The sequence below is a fragment of the Solea solea genome, chromosome 2, assembly GCF_958295425.1.
Source record: "Solea solea chromosome 2, fSolSol10.1, whole genome shotgun sequence".
Lineage (NCBI taxonomy): Eukaryota > Metazoa > Chordata > Actinopteri > Pleuronectiformes > Soleidae > Solea > Solea solea.
Genome location: NC_081135.1, coordinates 36,339,511 through 36,359,849, shown reverse-complemented (window position 1 = coordinate 36,359,849; position 20,339 = coordinate 36,339,511). Strand labels below are relative to the sequence as shown.

Below are 20,339 nucleotides of genomic sequence, written 5' to 3'. Positions count from 1 at the left end.
CATAAAATTGTAGAGTTTGGAGTATTACATGACGCAAAAATAGCAGAACAGGTTACCAAAAATATGCAGCGCATAACTTTTAAAGGCATATTTCAGGTAGTTTATACTGTGACGCCGTTGTATAGTACAATCCAGCGTCAACCAAAGACTGAAAAAGTTTATTTACGTGAAATACAGTACGTCTTAAGTGGACAGCCTGATGTCAGTGATTATGAAACTAAATTCTCTAAGCATATTGTCAGTATATTATACGACTGTCAAAGCTGAAAGCCACCAATTAAAGCTACATGTGTCCTTTTAATTCAAATCAGATGCACCGTACGGAGGCAAATTACTGTCATTTCAGAGGAGTAAGAAAAAATAAAGAAAGAAAAGGGAAAAAAAACTTTTAAAGACACAGGATGATGTCTGCTAATCTGGTGGTGCTCAAACACAGGGTCTGGACCCACAGGCGGGCCGCAGGTGCTTTTTTTGGGGGTTATCAAGATATTCCCAACCTTTTAGTTAAGATTTCTGCGTGTACGTTTTTAATGACGTGCATCAAATGAAGTTTTCATGAAAATAATTCATCAATTCAATGGTATTAGTCGTTACGTGATACGAAAAATTAGCTCTTGCCACAGTTTATATTGTGATTTAGGTCATGATATAATATAGAAAGTTTGGGAAACACTGTGCTCAGCGATGCTAGCTACGATAACAAGATTTTCCAAAACAAAATCATGTTTCAGTGGATGAGGAGAGCAACTGCTTCTGACAGAAACCATTTCACAGTTCTGACAAATTGCACCATTTTTCTCTCCATCTGAACATTAGTGCATTTTTGTCTACATTGCATTACAGTACAATAAAAGACTGTTGTCAAGTTCACGCTGAAAATGTTGAAATATAATATGATATAAAAGAGGGGCTAGAAGAAAAATGGTAAGAGACAGAGCGGTAAAGTAAGACAAACAGAGAAACACAGCGGAGCCGAGGAGAGAGAAAAAAAATACGTGAAGGTTTGGAGAAGAAGCATTCGTCATTTTTTTTTTATTCCAAACTTCTCGAAAAACCACCACAAACATAAGCTTCCCACCCCGTCTACACACACACAGACACACACACGAGACGCAGACAGCCTGTGGAACATGTGACTCTGCCAACTCCCGTCTGTTATTATAGTACACTGGAGACGGAGTGTGGGGTGGGGATATAAAGTGGGACATACAGAAGTGTGAAAACTAGCCAAGTGAAAAATAAGAGATGGATTGCTACATGAGTAACCCTGAGATGTTTTTATGTGCGTGTGTGTGTGGTAGGAGAGAAAGTGTAATCCAGATTGGGGAAGGTATAAGGGACAGAAATAGAGCTACAGGTTTATAAATAAGGACAGAAAAAACCTGATTGTATGTATATGTTGTATATTATAACATTGTATATATATATATATATAAAAAAAAAAAAAGAAATTGATATAGCTCAATATGCCAGGGCTAATATTGCTATTTTAATAAATTAATAAATGTAAAAGTAAACAGTTCCCGTCCATTACACTCGCCAGGCGTCACTACTTCATGTTTCTTTGCAGTGGTGCTGCTCAAATGTACCATTAATAGACAATAGACGTGAACAGATATGAGACTACAACACTATTCTACTACAGGAGGGTTATACCGTGTGTGTTAATGTGCTGATCAATACTCGCTACACCTACAATTTTAACAACCACTTATTTACAATTTATGATGCTAACAATAACCATAAATCCTCAGGCAGTCCTCACACACTAGGTGATTCTGTGTTTACACGCAACTAAAAACAACAGACAAAGACCTAATCAATCACTGTCTGTCAATGTTATTCATACTGAGACGTAACTCAGATTAGGACGTTTACATTAGCTGCCGTTTTCATGTGACGCAGCATAATCTGATTACTCGCGTCTACATAGCATTCGCTGCTGTGACGTATGGTGTAAATTCAGAATAGTGACAAGCCGCCAGTGAAATGGTTATTTGTTGTTTTCTCGTGAATGAGACTTTTTCTGTTTACAGGTCTGATTATGACTCACATCTATAACATGTTAAGCTGCTAAAACACTTAGAAGACGCTATTATTTGACATGTCAATATCATATAATGTGATTGAGATCAGACTATTTCATGCTAACATGAAACATCAACCTGCCAGGGACTAAAAATTAGCTTTAAAGAGCTATATCTGGTTCTTTTATGTGACTTATGAAATGGGCATGTTAATTAATGTTCAACTGTCCCTTTCAAATAAATAAATAAATAAATAAATAAATAAGTAAACATGTATTCAAATTGGTTAAGTTATTTGAATACATTAGTTAAATTGTACCTTTTATTCCATGGTGCTATATGTAATAAATTATTTATGTCAAATATCAGAATAACTTTTTTATTCACAGGTCGCCAACTATGTACTTCATGGTATATACATTAGTTTTAAGTGTTTCAGTCTGTTGCTTATAGCAGTTCAACATACAGGAAGGATGCTAGCAAAGAGCAGCTAGCTGCTAGCTTCAGAAATGCTGACTAATATCAGACTAAAATGCCTCGGTAGCCCTCTAAAAACACCTCAACTGGATAAAAACTAAAGTGAGAGTCTGCAGGGAAGATGTGCTTGAATATAAACTGCGACAAAAATGCTAATATGGAAATTTTACTCTGGAAAAATGGGGAAATTTAGCTTACCATCTCTCTCTCTCGCTCTTTTTGACTTTTTCAGTGAATATTTAATGTACAGTATATAATGTTTAAAGGTCCAATGTTTAGCTTTTTATTTCCTAGTTTGTCAAATTTGGCAACCATTATGCATCATTGCAGCATTACAGTATTGATTTTTTTAAACCCTTAATCTACATATAACACCTAAATATATGGAAAGTAACTTGTCTTCTTGTCCAGTTCTCAGTCTTGCTGTGGTGTCTTGTTAATTTTGGGACAAAACCTATTTTCTTAAACCTTTTTTTGTGACTTTGTTTTTCAGGGACTGTTAGGGAGAAGCCATTAACAGTGAGGAGAAACACAAAGTGCACCTTGAGAGCCGCTCAAGCGTTTGAACAAACAGACGCCGCCGCCGCCGCACAGATCAATGATTTGTCTTTGCTCCAAAACACATAAAGGGATTGGCTGAGTTTATGATAATAAATCCCCGGAGCCGGAGGACACGACTGAGCCATGGGAATGCAACAGAAGGGAGCAACATCAACCTCATCACAGGAGAACATGCAGCTTTTTTTTTTTCACTACACTGCTGCAAAAATAATAATTCACACTGTTTCTCTCTCAAGTCAGAAGAGTCTCCACAACGCACAAATAATTGTGTTTACACTTGAAAGACAAAGGGAAACGGGGATTAAATGAAGAGTTTGCACAATGTGAAGTAGTCAAGTCAATTCACATGATATATTACTGTATATAAGACTATTTAATTTGTTTTTTGTGTTTTAAAACTTGCTTAGTAATCTAAAATCAAAACACATATGTGAACAGGGAAATAATTGTGAATATTTGAGTAAAAAGGTATCATAAGGCACCAAGTCTGTATCTTTGAAGTCATTCAATTATAATTATCTTACATTCTTACCTAATGTAAAGTGATTTTAGTGTATCTGTAGATTTTATAGCATATTTTTTTACAATTGAAAAATATATACATGAATTTCATAACGATCTGATTTTCATTGCTCATTCTGTCAAAATCTCCTCGTAAAGCAAAATTCAAAACAGGTATTCAGCTTGCAGTTAAAGCTACACTCCGCTGTGTCAGCATATGAAAAAATAAAACAATAAACTTATCTAAACAAAAATGTAGGAACTTTTCCTTTCATGCTTTCAGGGAAAACAGCAGAGGAGGAGGAGGAACCAGAAATAGCAAAACCAGGGGTTTTTCTAAATCCTAGAAACAATAAACTGGACGAGAACAGCAACAATAACAACAACAACAGCAGCAGCAGCATCACACCCACGTTTACGCTCATTGTGATGTTTTCACTGGAGAAGAATGGAAAGAGGCGGGGAACAAACAAACTTGCACTATTAAAAATGCATCATGAAAAAGCAACATTATGTTTGTATGTACACAGAAGCGGTGACAGAGAGATGATGGTGCAGTGTGAAACTGAGGCGAAACACACACACACAGTGATGGGACATTGTCAAGGTCGTTCAGCGTATGTGTGTGTGTGTGTGTGTGTGCGCGTGCATGCTGCTGACATTTAGACGCAGGGTAAGAGTGTAGGCGTGGGGCTGCGCGGTGAAAAGGCCACACTGTGTAACCCTACAGTGGGAGGCCATGACTGACATCTGTGTGGGTGGGTGTGTGTATGCATGTGTGCGAAGGGATGTAGTCAAAACAACAAATATAATTGTGCTCCGTCACATTTCACAATGTCTTTTGGGTTTGTGTTGCTTATTTGTGATAAATTAGATGTTCATATGTTCAGGGTGTGGCTGTACGAGGTATTTAAATGGCTGCTCGCAGGATCAGTAAAGTAAACAATTTAAAAGCACTTAAAAGGCTTACCCAATAAAATCCACATCAATTTAAGTGTATGCTGCCTTTAAAATATGTGTGCCTCTTCATTTTGCCGTTAGGGAGCATTTTTAATAGGAAAAAATAAAAGTTTCCTTGCTTCGTAACAAACTCACCAAATTCCATAGAAAAAAATTGTCATTTTTAGCCCACAGAAAAACTTGTGTTGTTTAAGTTGAACCCGAATGACAGATTTTAAACATTAAAATCACAAAATAACACATTTGACCTTACTAATAAAAGGCAGCAGTGGATCAGCTCTATGGGGTTTGGTGCAGGTCGTTGGTGGTTTACAAATCAATACAATCTTCACTTTCCCATCAGAAAAGGCAAGTTAATGTTGAGATTAAGTAGGAATAATATCCTGCATATATTTGTGCTGATGTGGATTTTTTAAAGTGAGCCTTTATATTTATATTTTTTTTTTCCTATTGTCCTCGGCACCGGCTGAAAGTACCTCAAACAATCACAAACATGAACTTTCCCTTTAACTTGGTAGCTCTAAATCACACATGGCAGTAAAAAAGGTGAGGAAGCCACCAATTAAACAAGTAAAACAGGTGTAAAAATTGACATTTTACAAAAGCTAAATAACAGAACATCTAATTACTGGAGAAATATTACTATTTTAACCCTTTCATAAAGGTTGACAGTCAAAATGCAACTTTTAAAGTTAAGCTTACTTGATATTGAGATACTGGCTGGTGGGAGGCATCAGCACAGACGCCTGCACACAACCTGAAGAGGTTTTTCATCACCCTCTGCTTCTCTGCTCATACGGCGACATTGTTGATTTCCCAATCATTAATGTCAGCTTCTCACATAATCCTTCAACCTTCATGTGCGTTTAAGGTGTTTTTAAGGAGTAAAAACACACACTTCAGGAGCTGCATGTGTCTCACACGCAGTCTGTCAAACCACTGGCACATTCTCAGCCCCTGCTTCTGCTCATTGGAGCTGCGTGGGAAACCCTGTAGCACTGACACAGCTGTGGATCATCAGCTCGTCACAGGCCGCAGAGAGAAGGTGCTTCTCAAAGTCAACGATCCTTGCTAAAGTCTGCAGGTTTCCCAAATCCCTGGAATCTCCTGCCTCATATGTTTTGATTATATGCCAAGTACATGTAATATTTGGCATTTTAGCTGTTATGTAAACTAGCTAACAGACAGCGCTGCTAAAGCTCAAGTTAGCGCCCTCTAGTTAACTGTCAATTTGATATTTGCTCAAGTTAGCGCTCTCTAGCTAAGTATTATGGTGCGTTCCACAAAATTCTAGACATTTCCGAGTACCGAGTCAGAAGTTTAATTGGAGTTAACTGTCAATTTGATATTTGCTCAAGTTAGCGCTCTCTAGCTAAGTATTATGGTGCGTTCCACAAAATTCTAGACATTTCCGAGTACCGAGTCAGAAGTTTAATTGGAGTTAACTGTCAATTTGATATTTGCTCAAGTTAGCGCCCTCTAGCTAAGTATTATGGTGCGTTCCACAAAATTCTAGAGATTTCCGAGTACCGAGTCAGAAGTTTAATTGGAGTTAACTGTCAATTTGATATTTGCTCAAGTTAGCACCCTCTAGCTAAGTATTATGGTTCGTTCCACAAAATTCTAGAGATTTCCGAGTACCGAGTCAGAAGTTTAATTGGAGTTAACTGTCAATTTGATATTTGCTCAAGTTAGCGCCCTCTAGCTAAGTATTATGGTTCGTTCCACAAAATTCGAGAGATTTCCGAGTACCGAGTCAGAAGTTTAATTGGAGTTAACTGTCAATTTGATATTTGCTCAAGTTAGCGCCCTCTAGCTAAGTATTATGGTGCATTCCACAAAATTCTAGAGATTTCCGAGTACCGAGTCAGAAGTTTAATTGGAGTTAACTGTCAATTTCATATTTGCTCAAGTTAGCGCCCTCTAGCTAAGTATTATGGTGCATTCCACAAAATTCTAGAGATTTCCGAGTACAGAGTCAGAAGTTTAATTGGAGTTAACTGTCAATTTGATATTTGTACATGCGACATCTGGCTAGTTAACTACCTGTTATGCAAACTAGCTAACAAGCAGAGCTGCTACAGCTCAAGTTAGCACTTTCTAACGAAGCATTATGGTTCCACAATATTCTAGAGATTTCGGAGTTCCTGCTCAGAAAGTTGGAGCAACCACACAAACCCTGACCTAAGATTCAAAGATGGCTGCCACTTATGTCAATAATAAAAATACTCTACTACTTTTACTGTGAAATGCACTTCTGTATTATTTCTTTCACATTAAAACAGTCGTACATGTAGAACTGTTTGATTTATATCTGTGGACATGTTTCTACGCCGTTTATATGTGTGCAAAATCCTGTGTAGAGTGTTATTGACGGTATTGCTAACAGTGGCTAGCACGGGATAACTTTGTGTTCATGTTTTTAAGGTTCTTTTTAACAGAGTGTCGTTCTTACAGTTCTTTGTTTGTGAAAGTAAGCCTACGTCACAAAACATGAACAATTAAATGCTGGATTTTTCATGATAGCACAAAATATGGCTGCCTCTGTAAAGCAAGACATTAGCCTAGCTTACATATGAAAGTCTGCCAAAACTGAACTATTTTCAAAAAACGAAGCAGTTATACACCCGTACAAACAAAAAGCCTGGCAAAACCTGTGGGCGCTAAGGATTCTGGGTACTTCTGCTTCATTGAGGACACACAACATTCTTCCTTCAGACCTTAATGGAGCCATTTGAGGATCCTTCCTTGATGTCAAGTATAAACAGAAACTCTTTCCTCTTTTCTTAGTGTGTGTGTGTGTTCTACCTTGTCGCTGTCTACAGTGTTCTGTGACGTCCTGGAAGCGATGGAGATGGTGTCTGGTTGGCTGCTGCCGTCTCCCTGACTGTCACCATCTTCACCTCCGTCCCTGAAAGAACACACGGACACGCACAATCAGAAATTTGTTGTTCTCCGTTTTTTGGTGTGTTTGTGATGGAGCGTTACAGCGCCACATGAAGGCCTGGCATAGATACTACAGCGTTTATTTCTTGAAACAAACGTTTCAAAGAAGGAAATATGAACATAGTGTGTCATGAAAGTTCGGTTTCAATGTGTTCGAGGCCTAAGTCACTAGAGGACTTGTTTGTTTTTGTCTCATTGCGCTCTTTAAAAGATTTCAATCTGTGGTGTGTGTGTGTGTGTGTGTGTGTGTGTGTGTGTGTGTGTGCGTGTGTTGTGGCGGCACATTTGAGCCTGATAAGAAGAAGGTGTCAGCCCACACCGCCACTGTTTGCAATAACCACATTTCTAGCTGTGGTAGGAAAAAAGTCAAGTCCTAAATGTCCTTACAGCACCGGGCATTTGAGGACATGTAACGTAAAATGACGCATAGAGCCTTGAGAGACGTTTTTGTCGCCTCAGACTAAACCGTATCTCCTCCTCCTCGGCTGAGCTTGTGTCTTTACCTCTTTGTGTTATTCCTGGGTTTGCTCAGTGCTGGTGTTTTGGGCAGATGAAGAGGCTCCTTGAGCGCCCCCTTCAGGTGAGTCATCCTCTCCTGGATCACCTCCCTGATGTTTTTAATCCACTCCTGTTTAGCTTCCATGTTGGATGCCTGAAAGAGAAAACAACAATATAATAATAAAACCTTATTAGCATCTAAGAAGTAAGTTAGTAAGAGTAGGGCTGCAACAACGATTTATGCATTATTAAATGAATTTGAGGTTTTTCAGATTTTTCAGCTTCTTAAATGTGAATATTTGTTTGCTCCATTTAACAAATAAATCATTAAAACTGAGTAATTTTGGTTTGTGGACAAAACAAGACAAGAAATAAACATTTTTCAACACTTTCTGATGTTTATGGACTAAATGATTACTCAATTAATTGAGAAAATAATCAACAGATTAATTAAGTATGAAAATAATAACTTATTAGCATCTAATAATAGAAGGGCTGCAGTGATTAATTAATTACTAAATGAATTGCGTACTATTTTGATAAAAATTGACTCAGTTTTAGAGGGGTTTTCTGATTTTCAGCTTCCTAAATGTGAATATTTTCTGGTTTCTTTGCTCCATTTAACAAATAAATCATTAAAACTATGTTTACTTATTATTATACTTATAAATGAGCAAAATGTACTTCCTACTTACTAATTAGGTTTTTTGGACAAAACAGACATTTGAGAACATCATTATTAGAGGTTTGGGAAACACGATCAACATTTTCAACATTTTCTGGACCAAACAAGTAAATAATCGACAGATTAATCGATAATGAGAACAATCGTTAGTGACAGCTCTAAATAAGAGCACAGGAAATGAAAATCCCACTTACTTTTAGCACAGTTTTGTTGTCAGAGGACGGGGTTCTTCCAGCCCACAGAGCAAACTTACACGGGTCGCCCTCGATGTGCTCAGTCACCCCCAACTCTGACGTCTGCGGCACACAAAACACGAGTCAGCGGCAGTAAAAACACACGCGTTGCTACGGTAACGCACACGATCACAACCCACCAGTAGTCTGTTCTTGAACTGGTACTTGGTTCTGCCCGCCGAGTCTTTGATCTCCTTGCTGAAAACCAGCGAGAACTCAAACAGGAAGAGGTGTCGGTCTCTCCCCTTCCTGATCAGGGAGCGCGGATCCCACACCTGGAAGCTGTCCTGCAGGATCAGCTCGCCCTGCACCTCCAGGTTCTCCTCAAAGCCTGAGGAGGAGGAGCAGGGTTGAAGAGTTAGAGGAAGAGGCCCCATTCCATTTCTCATTTAAACCTCTTACCTCCTTACACTTGGCTCACACTAGCTCGCTCATCTTCTCACACCATAAACGTGATTATGAATTAATTTTTATTATCTCTGACAGAAAACGTGATGAGGTGCCAAAGTTGCGGCTCGCGGGCCACACACAGCCCACTACTCAATCTAACGCGGCCCGAAAATGCAGTATTTCTGCAGGTTTTTTCAATTTACAGATTAATTTTGCATTAAAAAACAACAGTTTTTATTGCGAACGGTGAATGATATTCCATAATATTCCATTTCCTGTACGGACAGCGTCTCACCCTCCAACATGGCGAGGTGCATGGCGTCGTTGGCTCTCTTGGGAACGCCGAGCATCACCTCCAGACCGTCTTTAATCTCCCCTTTGCCTTCCTCACAGCACGACAGTAACTCCTGCAGGAGGAAAATAATAATTTTTACATATGTAACGCCAGAGCTGTTTGTGTGTGTGTGATTGTGTGTGATTGTGTGTGTTTTGTGTCTCTACCTTGAGCAGTAGTTGGTATTTGGTGATCCTCTGGACTGGTTTGATGAGGTAGGAGGAGATGGAGTTGGCCAGTCCACGTCTCTGCTGAATGTCCTGTTCATTCATTCACACACGGATTAAAGATTTACAGCAGATGACACAGTGATATTAAAGATTTAAATGTTTTTTTCAAATGGTCAGACAGCACCACCTGCTGAGAAAGCAGGTGAACTACACAATTTAGTCATCAGATTTAATTTGGTTTTAATGTTCACTCGTTTAAATCAAGCACTTTGTCTTTACCTCGCTAGACTTTAACCGGTACTTTAATCCTTAAACACACTTGACTTTTACTTTTTTTGAATATATTTTTTGATTTTTTCATGCATAATTGTTAAAAATGTATGCCGGGTTGTGCGTTTTTTGAGTGTTCTCAATTCTTTTCATGTGTTTTCTTTGTTTTTAGTCCATCGTAAACAACGTTAACTAAAACACTCACACGAACGTGCCACTGAAACACGTTCAAATCGCTATTTTCGACAAAAACATGGCAATTTAAGGGTTAAAGACGTTCTCATCTACGGGTTAAGAACTTTGTAACATGGTTAAGAAAATATTAAAGTTTTACAACAACAACAGGGAAATTAGAAACCTGGGGCTGTACGCACGCAGTTTTCCTTTCATATCTCGTGTTAGTCAGTTAGTGTATAGTACAACTCTTAACCCTTGTAGTTATTGTGTTAATTAGACTCTAGTTTTATCATAATGTGCTCCAGGTTCAGTCATTATGAGGATATTATGCAGGAAAAGAAGAATACATAAATATTATATATATTCTACAGCTTTACAGTGAATTTTTATCTCTAGAAGGAAAAAAGTAGCACAGACATTGCCTTTTTATATTTGAAATGAACATTTTTTATGATTATAAGAAGAATAAAATGATTTGTTTTCGTATTTTTCATGATTTCATGTTGATTTAATCAGTTTTTTTGTTTGTTTAATAATTTAAATGAATCTGAGTGGTATTGCTCACATCAAAGAAGGTGCCGGCGTGCTCCAGTATGAGCTGACTGGAGTCGGGTTTGTTCTTACAGTAATCCACGTAGATGTGGAACTTGTCCGCCTGGAAAACAGGAGAGGGGAAAAAAAAGAACATGACATTTTTAGAGATAAAACCAGAATTTAAGCAAAGCAAAAATTTATGTTATCTGGAAACTGCAGAACTGAAAATAAACTTCTGGGTGTGAAACTCCACCATAAAATGTGTTGGAAACCTTCAAATAAGTAATGTGAGAGCAAAGCTGGCAACGAGTGAAGCCATTGTGGAGGAAATGAGCTCCAAACTGAACCATAAATCACTACATAGTCACAGTTTTTCATCTGAATTACTGTGTGGAGCTTTGTTTGGGGCAAAGTACTAACATTTTACACACAGAGAGAGAGAGAGAGAGAGAGAGAGAGGGGGAGAGGGGGAGAGATAGAGCGAGCAATAAGAACAACAAACAACGCGAAATAAAAGGTTAAAAAAAACAGTTTTTATGGTCAAATTATTTTCACAGATCTGGTAAAATTGAAAATTGTCATAAAAGCCTTAATGTCACAATATTACGAGAAAAAAGTCGCAATATTACGAGAAAAAAGTTACAATATAACAAGAAATAAAGTCGTAATATTACAATAAATAAAGTCGTAATATTATGAAAAATAAAGTTGTTATATTACAATAAATAAAGTTGTTAGATCATACGAAATAAAGTTGTAATATTACAAAACATAAAGTTGTTATATTATAAGAAATAAAGTTGTCATATCACGAGAAAAAGGTCACAATATCACAAGTAAAAAGTCGCAATATTTCAAGAATAAAGTTGTACTATTATGAGAACAAAGTTGCAATATTACAAGAAAAAAGTCGTAATGCCATGAGGAAAAAGTCGCAGTGGAAGGATAAAGTCGTACTTTTACCGGAATAAAGTCAAGCTAAATCTCAGATGATCGAGGAACGTGAAGTATCTTGTGAAGTTAGACTTTAGTTTTGGTTTCACAAATAAATAAAATACCACATTAGAATCAGAATCAGGACTGAAGAAAGAATCCTGCAGACTTTAGAGGACAACCCTCTTTAGGAAACGGCTGGTAGACATTTTATAGTTTTCCTAGATTAGCCAGAATTAGCTTTTCTCTTAAAACACAACTGTATTCTTGTAATTTTACGACTTTATTCTCAAAAGCTTGAATTGTTTTTCTTGGCCCAAACACAGATGGATGAAGAAGTCTGAAGTCTGAATTCTCACCCAGGTGACGAAACAATGGCCGACGTCCTCTGGCAGCTGCTCGTAGTTCACCAGCTCCTTCAGGAAAATACTGGAAACACAAACAAACAAACAAATTAAAATCATTTAGCAACAGAGAGAAGCACCAGTGCAAATAGAGCAAGAACCTGGAAATAATATGAACATGTGAAACCCATGAAAAGTTCATTCTAAGGTCCTGTAGTTTAGACAATTCCTTCAGGGTTTGAGGAAAACATTTTTTATTTCTGAGGCACCGAAAAAAAAGAAGATTTGTGGAAGTGCAAAACATACGATCAGAAGCAAAGGGAGGAGTTCCTCTGGGACTCTGTGTATGAAGACAAACTTCAGACGCTCCTTCAGCTGCTCCTATGGCTTAAATAGAAGAAAAACTTAAAGTTCCCCTCAGGGCTTTTCCTCTCTGTGGTGAGTGTTTTGACAGCTGAACTCAGTTAAGAACATTTTTGTTTTGTGAGTTTGTGGGAAAGTTCTGTTTCATTTGAGTGGTTCTATGAGCCACTGATACATAATATGTACATTATATATCATGTATAATGTATAATATCTCAAGAAAACTGATAAACAACCTTTTTTTTTTAACTGATAAAGTCAAGTTTGTGCCACTTTGTGAGGTCCTCACTCCCCGCACCAAAGTCCATTGAGAAAATCAGCGATTTTAAATGACCACACACAGGAGTCGTTCAATCACTGCTGCCTTCATCACTATCATAAAAAAGTCCCATTTTGTCACTTCAGTGTTTGTAATCTTTAATTTCTACTTACTTTAGTGACACAAACTTACCACACGAGGCAGCAGCACACCAGGTGCTCCTGTGTCCGACAGGCTAAAAACGATGGTTTTCTCTATGGAGTTTGGTGCAGGGAGCTTGTGGGAAAGTTCCGTTTCGAGTGAGTGGTTCTATGAGCTACTGATATATAATACTATACATCATATATATCATATATGATGTATAATATCTCAAGAATGTGTTTGCAGCTTTTTCACATTCATAAACTGCCTTTTTTTAACTAATAAAGTCAAGTTTGTGTCACTTTGTAAACTTTACACTTTGTAAACTCCTGTGTCCGACAGACTAAAAACGATGGTTTTCTCTATGGAGTTTGGTGCAGGGGAAGGGAGCGGTTTAAAAAGTACAGTTTTCTGATGATAAAGGCTGTCAAACACAGAGATAAAGAGGCAAATGGAATCTTAAACTATGGTAGACTTGTCAGAGAGCACTTTGTTATGGGATTAAAGTATATTTTGTCCCCTGCTGGCAGCCATAGTTTGAATAAGGGCCTGTTTTATGTTGTTTTCCTGATACAATCGCACTTCAAAAATCCCAAAACTATCACTTTAACCTAATAGTATTGACTTAAAAGCTTCTTGGGCTTAAAAGAAAGTTAAAAACATGGAGTAGTTTGACTTCTCACTTGTTGTGGAAGTCACAGATCTCCTGCATGTTCCCGAAGATAATGTGCTCCTTGTTGGCGATGCCCGGGGGAATCTCCTCCACGCCGTTCGTCATCTCCCACAGGTACGTCTGTCGGACGAGGACGGAAAAAGAAGAGAAGACAAATGAGGACGCAGGAGGCGGGACAAAGACATTTGACGATAGCGACCTCGTCTTTAACGTCTCACCTCCAGACACTCGTGGAGATCTTTGACGTAGGACTTCTCCGTCTGCAGCAGCTCGGCCATGATGAACCTGAGACAAGGAAACAGTTTAGGGCTACCGGGGGAGACGCGGAGCGGGGATCGGATGGCATTAATGATATAATTGGTCCACTTTGTGCACTGATTGCACAAGTTGAGTCCAAAGAAAAGTTCTGTTTCATGATGAAACAGAAGTTCAGCGGAGGAGAGCGCGGACGCCGCAGAACTCAGGGCCATTATCTCAATTGAGCGTCTTTGATGTCGTAAATCTGCGCGCTGTGCAGACGCAGCGAGGGAGAGAGAGAGACACACAGATGATCTCCATTATGGCACAGATGTCGGCCGTGACTACAGCTTTATTATCTGACAACACCGATGTGTTCCACGTGTCACAGACGCATCTGCAGGTCTGTGGGTGTGGGAATCAGACGCCATTTCACCGCTGACGTGTTTCCACGGAGAGAAACTTTCACAAAGACAAACGCGAGCAACGGATTTCAGAGGAGACGACAGAGTGAGACTGTAACGGCAGTGTTTATCACGGGATTCACTCATTCTGACACTTATTTATCTATTCGTCTATTTATTTATTCATTCATTCGTTTCAAGGGTTACGTGTTTGAGGAGAAATAACGAGGACAACAAAATAATCTGCTGAGACAGAGACGCACTGTCTGAAGTGGAGAAGGGAGGGAGAGAGGGAGGGAGAGAGAGAGATAAAGTGAGAGAGCAAGGGAACGAGATAAAAGACAGAAAGAGTGGAAGGGGGAGAGGGGGAGGAAAAGATAGAAAGTAAGAGAGAAGGCAATATAGGGGGGAGAGAGATAGTGAGAGAAAAAGTAGGGAGGTAGAAAATGAAAAAGAAGGATGGAGTAACGAAAGACAGAAAAAGAGAGAGAGATGTGCTGCACTGAGCTTTTTGCCACATTTATCTTTATTCCACTTTATTTTCCACTGTTGCTCCAGTGTTTCCGTTATTTATTTATTCATTATTATGTATTTTGTGTTTGTTTATATTTGAATGTTCGTGTTTTTATTTAAAAAAAGAATCAACCAACTGTAACAAATGAAGGTTTACAGTGAATCAGCTGATCCAGGTTATTAAAGTTAAAGTGTGAAATGTGAATAATCTAACAAGACTTTATTCCACGTTTGAATGAACAGATTGTTCTGCATTGATTTCTAATGATGTAAATGTGTCTGTGAACTCACTCTTTCTTCCGCGCAGATTTTCTCTTCTCCTCGTTGACCTCGTGGTTGGGGTCACGCAGTTTGACCTCAGGGTCGTCAGTCAAACTGGCGGGGATTATGTCCAACTCCAGGTCTTTGTTGTCCTGCACAGAAAACAACAAACAGTCATTTGACACCAATATCGATTTTTCTTTTCTTTGTATATGTGAATATATATATATATATATGCTGCATATATGTAAATATTATTGCATTTTCATATATTTTTAAATATTTTCCCTCCTGATAAAACATATTCTTTTATATTCCTCTTTACACAGTGCTGCTTATTTGTATTTTTATTCTGTGTACAAAAATCAATAAAGTCTAATCTAATTAAATTAAATTTAACCTAAATTAATCTAAATTAATGTAATCTAATCTAATGTACCCTAAACTAATATTACCAAATATATATAATATTTATATATATATAATAAAATAATATAATATAATATAACCTAAACTAATTTAACCTAACCTAAACTAACCTAATCTACTCTGCTCTACTCTTATCTAACCTAAACTAATCTAACCTAATGTAAAGTAATTTACTCTAACATAATATAACTAAATGTAATATAATATAACCTAAACTAATTTAACCTAACCAAATGTAATCTACTCTAATCTAATAAAACCTAATCTTATATAATATAACCAAAACAAAGCTATCCTAACCTAACCTACTGTAAATCTACTATTCTAATCTACTCTACTCTACTCTGATCTAATCTAATCTAATCTAATCTAATCTACTCTACTCTACTCTACTCTACTCTACTCTACTCTACTCTACTCTACTCTACTCTGATCTTCTCTACTCTACTCTACTCTACTCTACTCTACTCTTCTAATCTAATCTAATCTACTCTACTCTACTCTACTCTACTCTACTCTACTATTCTATTCTATTTTATTATAATCTATTATAATCTACTCTATGATACTCTATGCTACTCTACTCTACTCTACTCTACTCTAATCAAATATATCCTAATCTAATCTAATCTAACATTTTACCTCTTGCAAATGTCTGGTTCACCAACCTAAAATGTTACTACTGTTAAATTAGTCAGCGATGTAAATATATACAGTATATGAATATACATATACATATATATATATATATATATATATATATATATATATATATATATATATATATATATATATATACATGTATACATGTATATATACACACACATATATACATATATATATATATAAACATGTATATTTACATATATAATTCATTGTGAATTGGGTCACAGTCATTTATCATCTGTAAAAGTAGGTCGTCATAAATAGGCCTGAGATAATAATAGTGAAGCAGTAGTAGTAGTAGTAGTAGTAGTAGTGTGTGTGTGTGTGTGTGTGTGTTCACCTCAGAGCTGACCCCCAGGCTCCTCTCCAGACTCTCCTGGTATTTTCCCATGCGCGCAGAGAAGTCTCTGTACCGGCGATTCACCGTGCTCACCCACCGCTTCAGCTCCGACACGTGGGCGTGGCCTTTCTCCACCAGGTTGTCGGCGAGCTGGATCAGCAGCTTCACCTTGTCCTTGGTTTGCTGCCGGACGTTCACACACAATTCAGTTTCCGTAAATCAGGACCTTTGTTGTTTGATTTGGGCTCTGCAGCCTCATCACTCAAAGAAAATAACAAACAACTTCAGTTATGTTCAATAACTATTAGAAATGAATCAATATGTGTTTAAACCAATACAATATTGTCAATATCTCTTTTCCTCCCTCTATTTGACAAAATACAAGTTTAATAAGAACAAAAAAATTGCTTAACTTAAATAATATTATTTTCATTTGTGTATTTATTGGTTTATTTGGTAGGGATAATACAAAAAACATTATAAAATATCAAATAACTGTATTAAATTTGCAATCCCTGTCTCTTAATCTACTTATAGTAGATTAATTGTATGTAAATGACACATATTAGTGACATTTACTTCAAAAACAAGACTTTTTGAAGTTTTGATGCATTTTAGCAGCATTTTTTACAGTTTCTGGGAACAAAAATGTGTAAAATTAGACAAATAATATTAAAAAAAGAGTCAGAATTTGCACATGCACAAAATACTCTGTATTTAGTATGCAAATGTGGAGCAACAGTCGTGTTCGGCTGGATTTGCATTGATTTGACTCTTGGAAAGTCCAACAGTTACAACAAGGCTCAATAAAACTGAGCTTTACACACACACACACACACACACACACACACACACACACACACACACACACACACATACTAACAGTAGCATTACCTTGGCAGAGAGTCTGAAGTGACGGTAGTCGCACAGCAGTTGCTGCGTTTCCTCGTTGCTCTCACCAGGTGATGTGTGTGTGGCCAGGTAAACCTCACCTGTCTCCTGGATCCAGTCAAGTGCCTGCACACACACACACACACACACACACACAAAACCCAAAATATGACGTTAATCCCCGGATTGTTTTTTATTCATAAACCAGATGTAGTTTCAAACACACACACACACACACAGACCTGTTTGGCGCTGCGTTCAAACACCAGGTACTGCTGACACTGGTCCAGCCTCCTCTTCTTCAGCGTCCAGAAGTGAAGAACTCTGTTCTCTCTCTGCAGCAGCTCGTTCAGGATGGCTGCACACACCAACATGGAAGTGTGTTATAACATTTTATAGGATTAGGAAAACAGGCAAAACAATGCTATTTTTAGTCAAATAATGAGTTTTACGGTCGATTATACAGAAATGTTTGACGTGGCACGGGGAATAAAAGGTTCTCTACGTCTCTCATGTGACATAACATGAATAAATTGATTAAAATGTGGTTCACAGTGAAAACTACACCTGCTTAAGTCTATGATAACTTAAGAGTATGTTTTCCTTAATCGCTTTCCTTCTGGAAACTGAAGATAATATAAACTGCTCACTTTCTCACACCAAAGCCCATTAAGAAAACTCTCATTTTTAGCTCACAGGACATTGGAGGTGCTTGTCTACAGCTGCCACATTTGATAAGTTTGTGTCAGTTAGATAATCCCAATGAAATGATTTCAAATGCCGAATTCACTAAATAATATAGCTGAACTGACGGATGGACGCAGCAGTGGATTAATGACTTCTCTCTGTGCGGTGATGTAAAATTAGTAGTTTTCTCTATGGGCTTTGGTGTGGGGAGTGAAACGTGCTACAAAGCAACAAAAAAAGCTGTTTCCTCAGATATTAAAAGAACTGCAGCTCGTCAGTAGTTAACCGTAGCTCGGTTGCCAGGCAGCACTGACCTTTGACCTGCTGCTCGGGCCCTCTGGTGTGACCGGCCGCTCCGGGCATGCTCACGTTGTTCCTGTGGATGTACTTCAGAAACACCTCGGCGTTCCTGCGGGCCAGAGTGCACGCCTGAAAGACAAATGTTCTCAGTCTCTCGTGCCAAAGCCCATTCAGAAAACAGTCATTTTTAGCCCACAGGACATGGGAGTTTCTTGTCTACGGCTGCAGCATTTGCTAAGTTTTGAGTCAGATAAATGACTCCAAGCAAAGGATTTCACATGCCGAATTCACACAATAACATAATTGAACTGACGGGTGGACACAGCAGTGGACTAACAGTGGACAACTATATCTGTCTCTGTGTTGATGTAAAATTGCTTGTTTTTTCTATGGAATTTGGTGTGGGGAAGTGAAAAGTTCTACAAAGCAGCATAAATCAGTTTCCTAAGATATGATAGACTCAAGTCCAGTGATGTCATGTTTACGTGACATATTCTTATAATATATAAGTATATATAAGTGCAAAATATAGAACTTTTCAAGTGAAGTTACAGGAAAGGACTACTTTGCTGCAACCGCTCACCTTGAGAAAGGCTTCCTTCTGCTCCAGGTGTTTGCTGATCAGAGGTAGAAGGTGCTCCGTGTCGGCCGAGGTTCCCAGTTTGTCGTGGCTGCCGCACCAGTCCTCGTCCCGGCGGTACTCCTGCTCCAGGCTCTCCAACACGCTGCAGACCTGACGCAAGGTGCAAAAAAAAAAAAGAGTCTGTGACACCAACGAACAACACTCCCGATCCTCAGACCTCAGACAAGACGTTACCTGCTCGGACGTCTTGTAAAAGGCCACGGAGGCGTTGACCAGCTTGAGGCGGTCCTCCATCTTCAGCATCAGCTGCTGCCAGTGCACGGCCACTTTCTCTGCACAGTTGCGAATCATCTCCGGGTCGTAGTGACCGGCCTGAAGCATCATCTGCAACAAAGATAAAACATTTTATTCAAAATTCCTGAAATGTTTGGTCTAATCTGACCTGATTCACGTGTTATTTAACACTTATTAACTTATTTTTTTTAATGTTACAGCCTCAAAACATCACGATATCCTCCAAACTAAGCATCTTTGTAAAGCATTCCCACACATCCACAACCCTCTGTCTCGTCTTTGTCCCCTGCAGTTACACATATTAATCACTAGGTGGTACACTACCTTGTTTTATGTTGATAATGAGCATCTACACATGATGAACAGAGTTATAACAACAAATTATTTAAGTAGTATAAATCTAAATATGGTCCTATAGAATGAACCTAAGATAAAATGAGCAATAATAAAATAAAAATGAATAAATTATAAAGAGAAATTATTTAAAAATGATGTGTATAGAGTTGTTTTTTGTGCTGATATATAAGATAAGAGCCGTTAAAAGAAATGACGGCCACATTCGACTGTAAACACTGAAATAATACTTGAAAGGAGTCATTATTAAAATGATTATTAATCCTTTTCCTATTTACTTTGATAATAAACTGTTCAGTTGAAGTCGGCGAGAAAAACAAAGACATTTGAAGGCATTATTTTACATTTAGGGGAGAAATATTCATTGTTTGTCACAATATTCTGATATTTCATGACTAATTTAACAATGAATGGAGAAAAAAACATCCCACAGATGAATCAACGATGAAGCATAAAGTGCTCTCGTCTTCTCACCTCGGCTTTTTGCTGGACCTGCAGAGCGCTCTGATGGGTCTTCTGCAGGGAGTTTGCGTGGAAGAGAGACTGGAGGAGGAAGAAGAAGAAGAAGAAGAAGACAAGATAGTTACCATTTAAAAACCACTCATGAGTTGAACTCCCCGCGGAACCATCGTCTGACCTCCATTAACACTATGGATCGGCGGGACTTTATGTGATATTTTATGAGGATGCGCTCGCTCTGTTTCCACATGATTTCAAATGGAAGTCACATGTCGGGAGGACGCACTGCAGGAATCATACTACGGTTTCAAACCAGGAAGGAAATGCATTCAGGAAGTCTTGTGGCGAACACGGCTGCTTGTAAACAAACAAGAAAATGTCCACGAGGAAATATTAAAGTGTAATAAAAGGCACTTTGTTAACAAATAATCATGTCAGCTTGGTA

The 20,339-nt window shown here is 38.1% G+C and overlaps 1 protein-coding gene across 4 annotated transcripts in view; it reads right to left on the bottom strand.

The window, feature by feature from the left end:
- Nucleotides 1–20,339, bottom strand: part of kalrna (kalirin RhoGEF kinase a) — a 158,018-nt gene that overhangs the window by 56,334 nt on the left and 81,345 nt on the right. For all 4 annotated transcript variants that reach the window (XM_058612333.1, XM_058612330.1, XM_058612331.1 and 1 more), the window contains exons 21-38: nt 19,910–19,978; nt 19,022–19,171; nt 18,788–18,937; nt 18,219–18,333; nt 17,460–17,575; nt 17,221–17,343; nt 16,327–16,509; nt 14,922–15,043; nt 13,695–13,761; nt 13,487–13,596; nt 12,056–12,125; nt 10,795–10,884; nt 9,780–9,872; nt 9,574–9,685; nt 9,029–9,219; nt 8,850–8,951; nt 7,976–8,124; nt 7,335–7,437 (exon numbers count right to left, since the gene is read on the bottom strand). In XM_058612333.1, the coding sequence (XP_058468316.1) occupies nt 7,335–7,437; nt 7,976–8,124; nt 8,850–8,951; nt 9,029–9,219; nt 9,574–9,685; nt 9,780–9,872; nt 10,795–10,884; nt 12,056–12,125; nt 13,487–13,596; nt 13,695–13,761; nt 14,922–15,043; nt 16,327–16,509; nt 17,221–17,343; nt 17,460–17,575; nt 18,219–18,333; nt 18,788–18,937; nt 19,022–19,171; nt 19,910–19,978 (2,115 nt within the window). The remainder of the gene's footprint in view (nt 1–7,334; nt 7,438–7,975; nt 8,125–8,849; nt 8,952–9,028; nt 9,220–9,573; nt 9,686–9,779; nt 9,873–10,794; nt 10,885–12,055; nt 12,126–13,486; nt 13,597–13,694; nt 13,762–14,921; nt 15,044–16,326; nt 16,510–17,220; nt 17,344–17,459; nt 17,576–18,218; nt 18,334–18,787; nt 18,938–19,021; nt 19,172–19,909; nt 19,979–20,339) is intronic.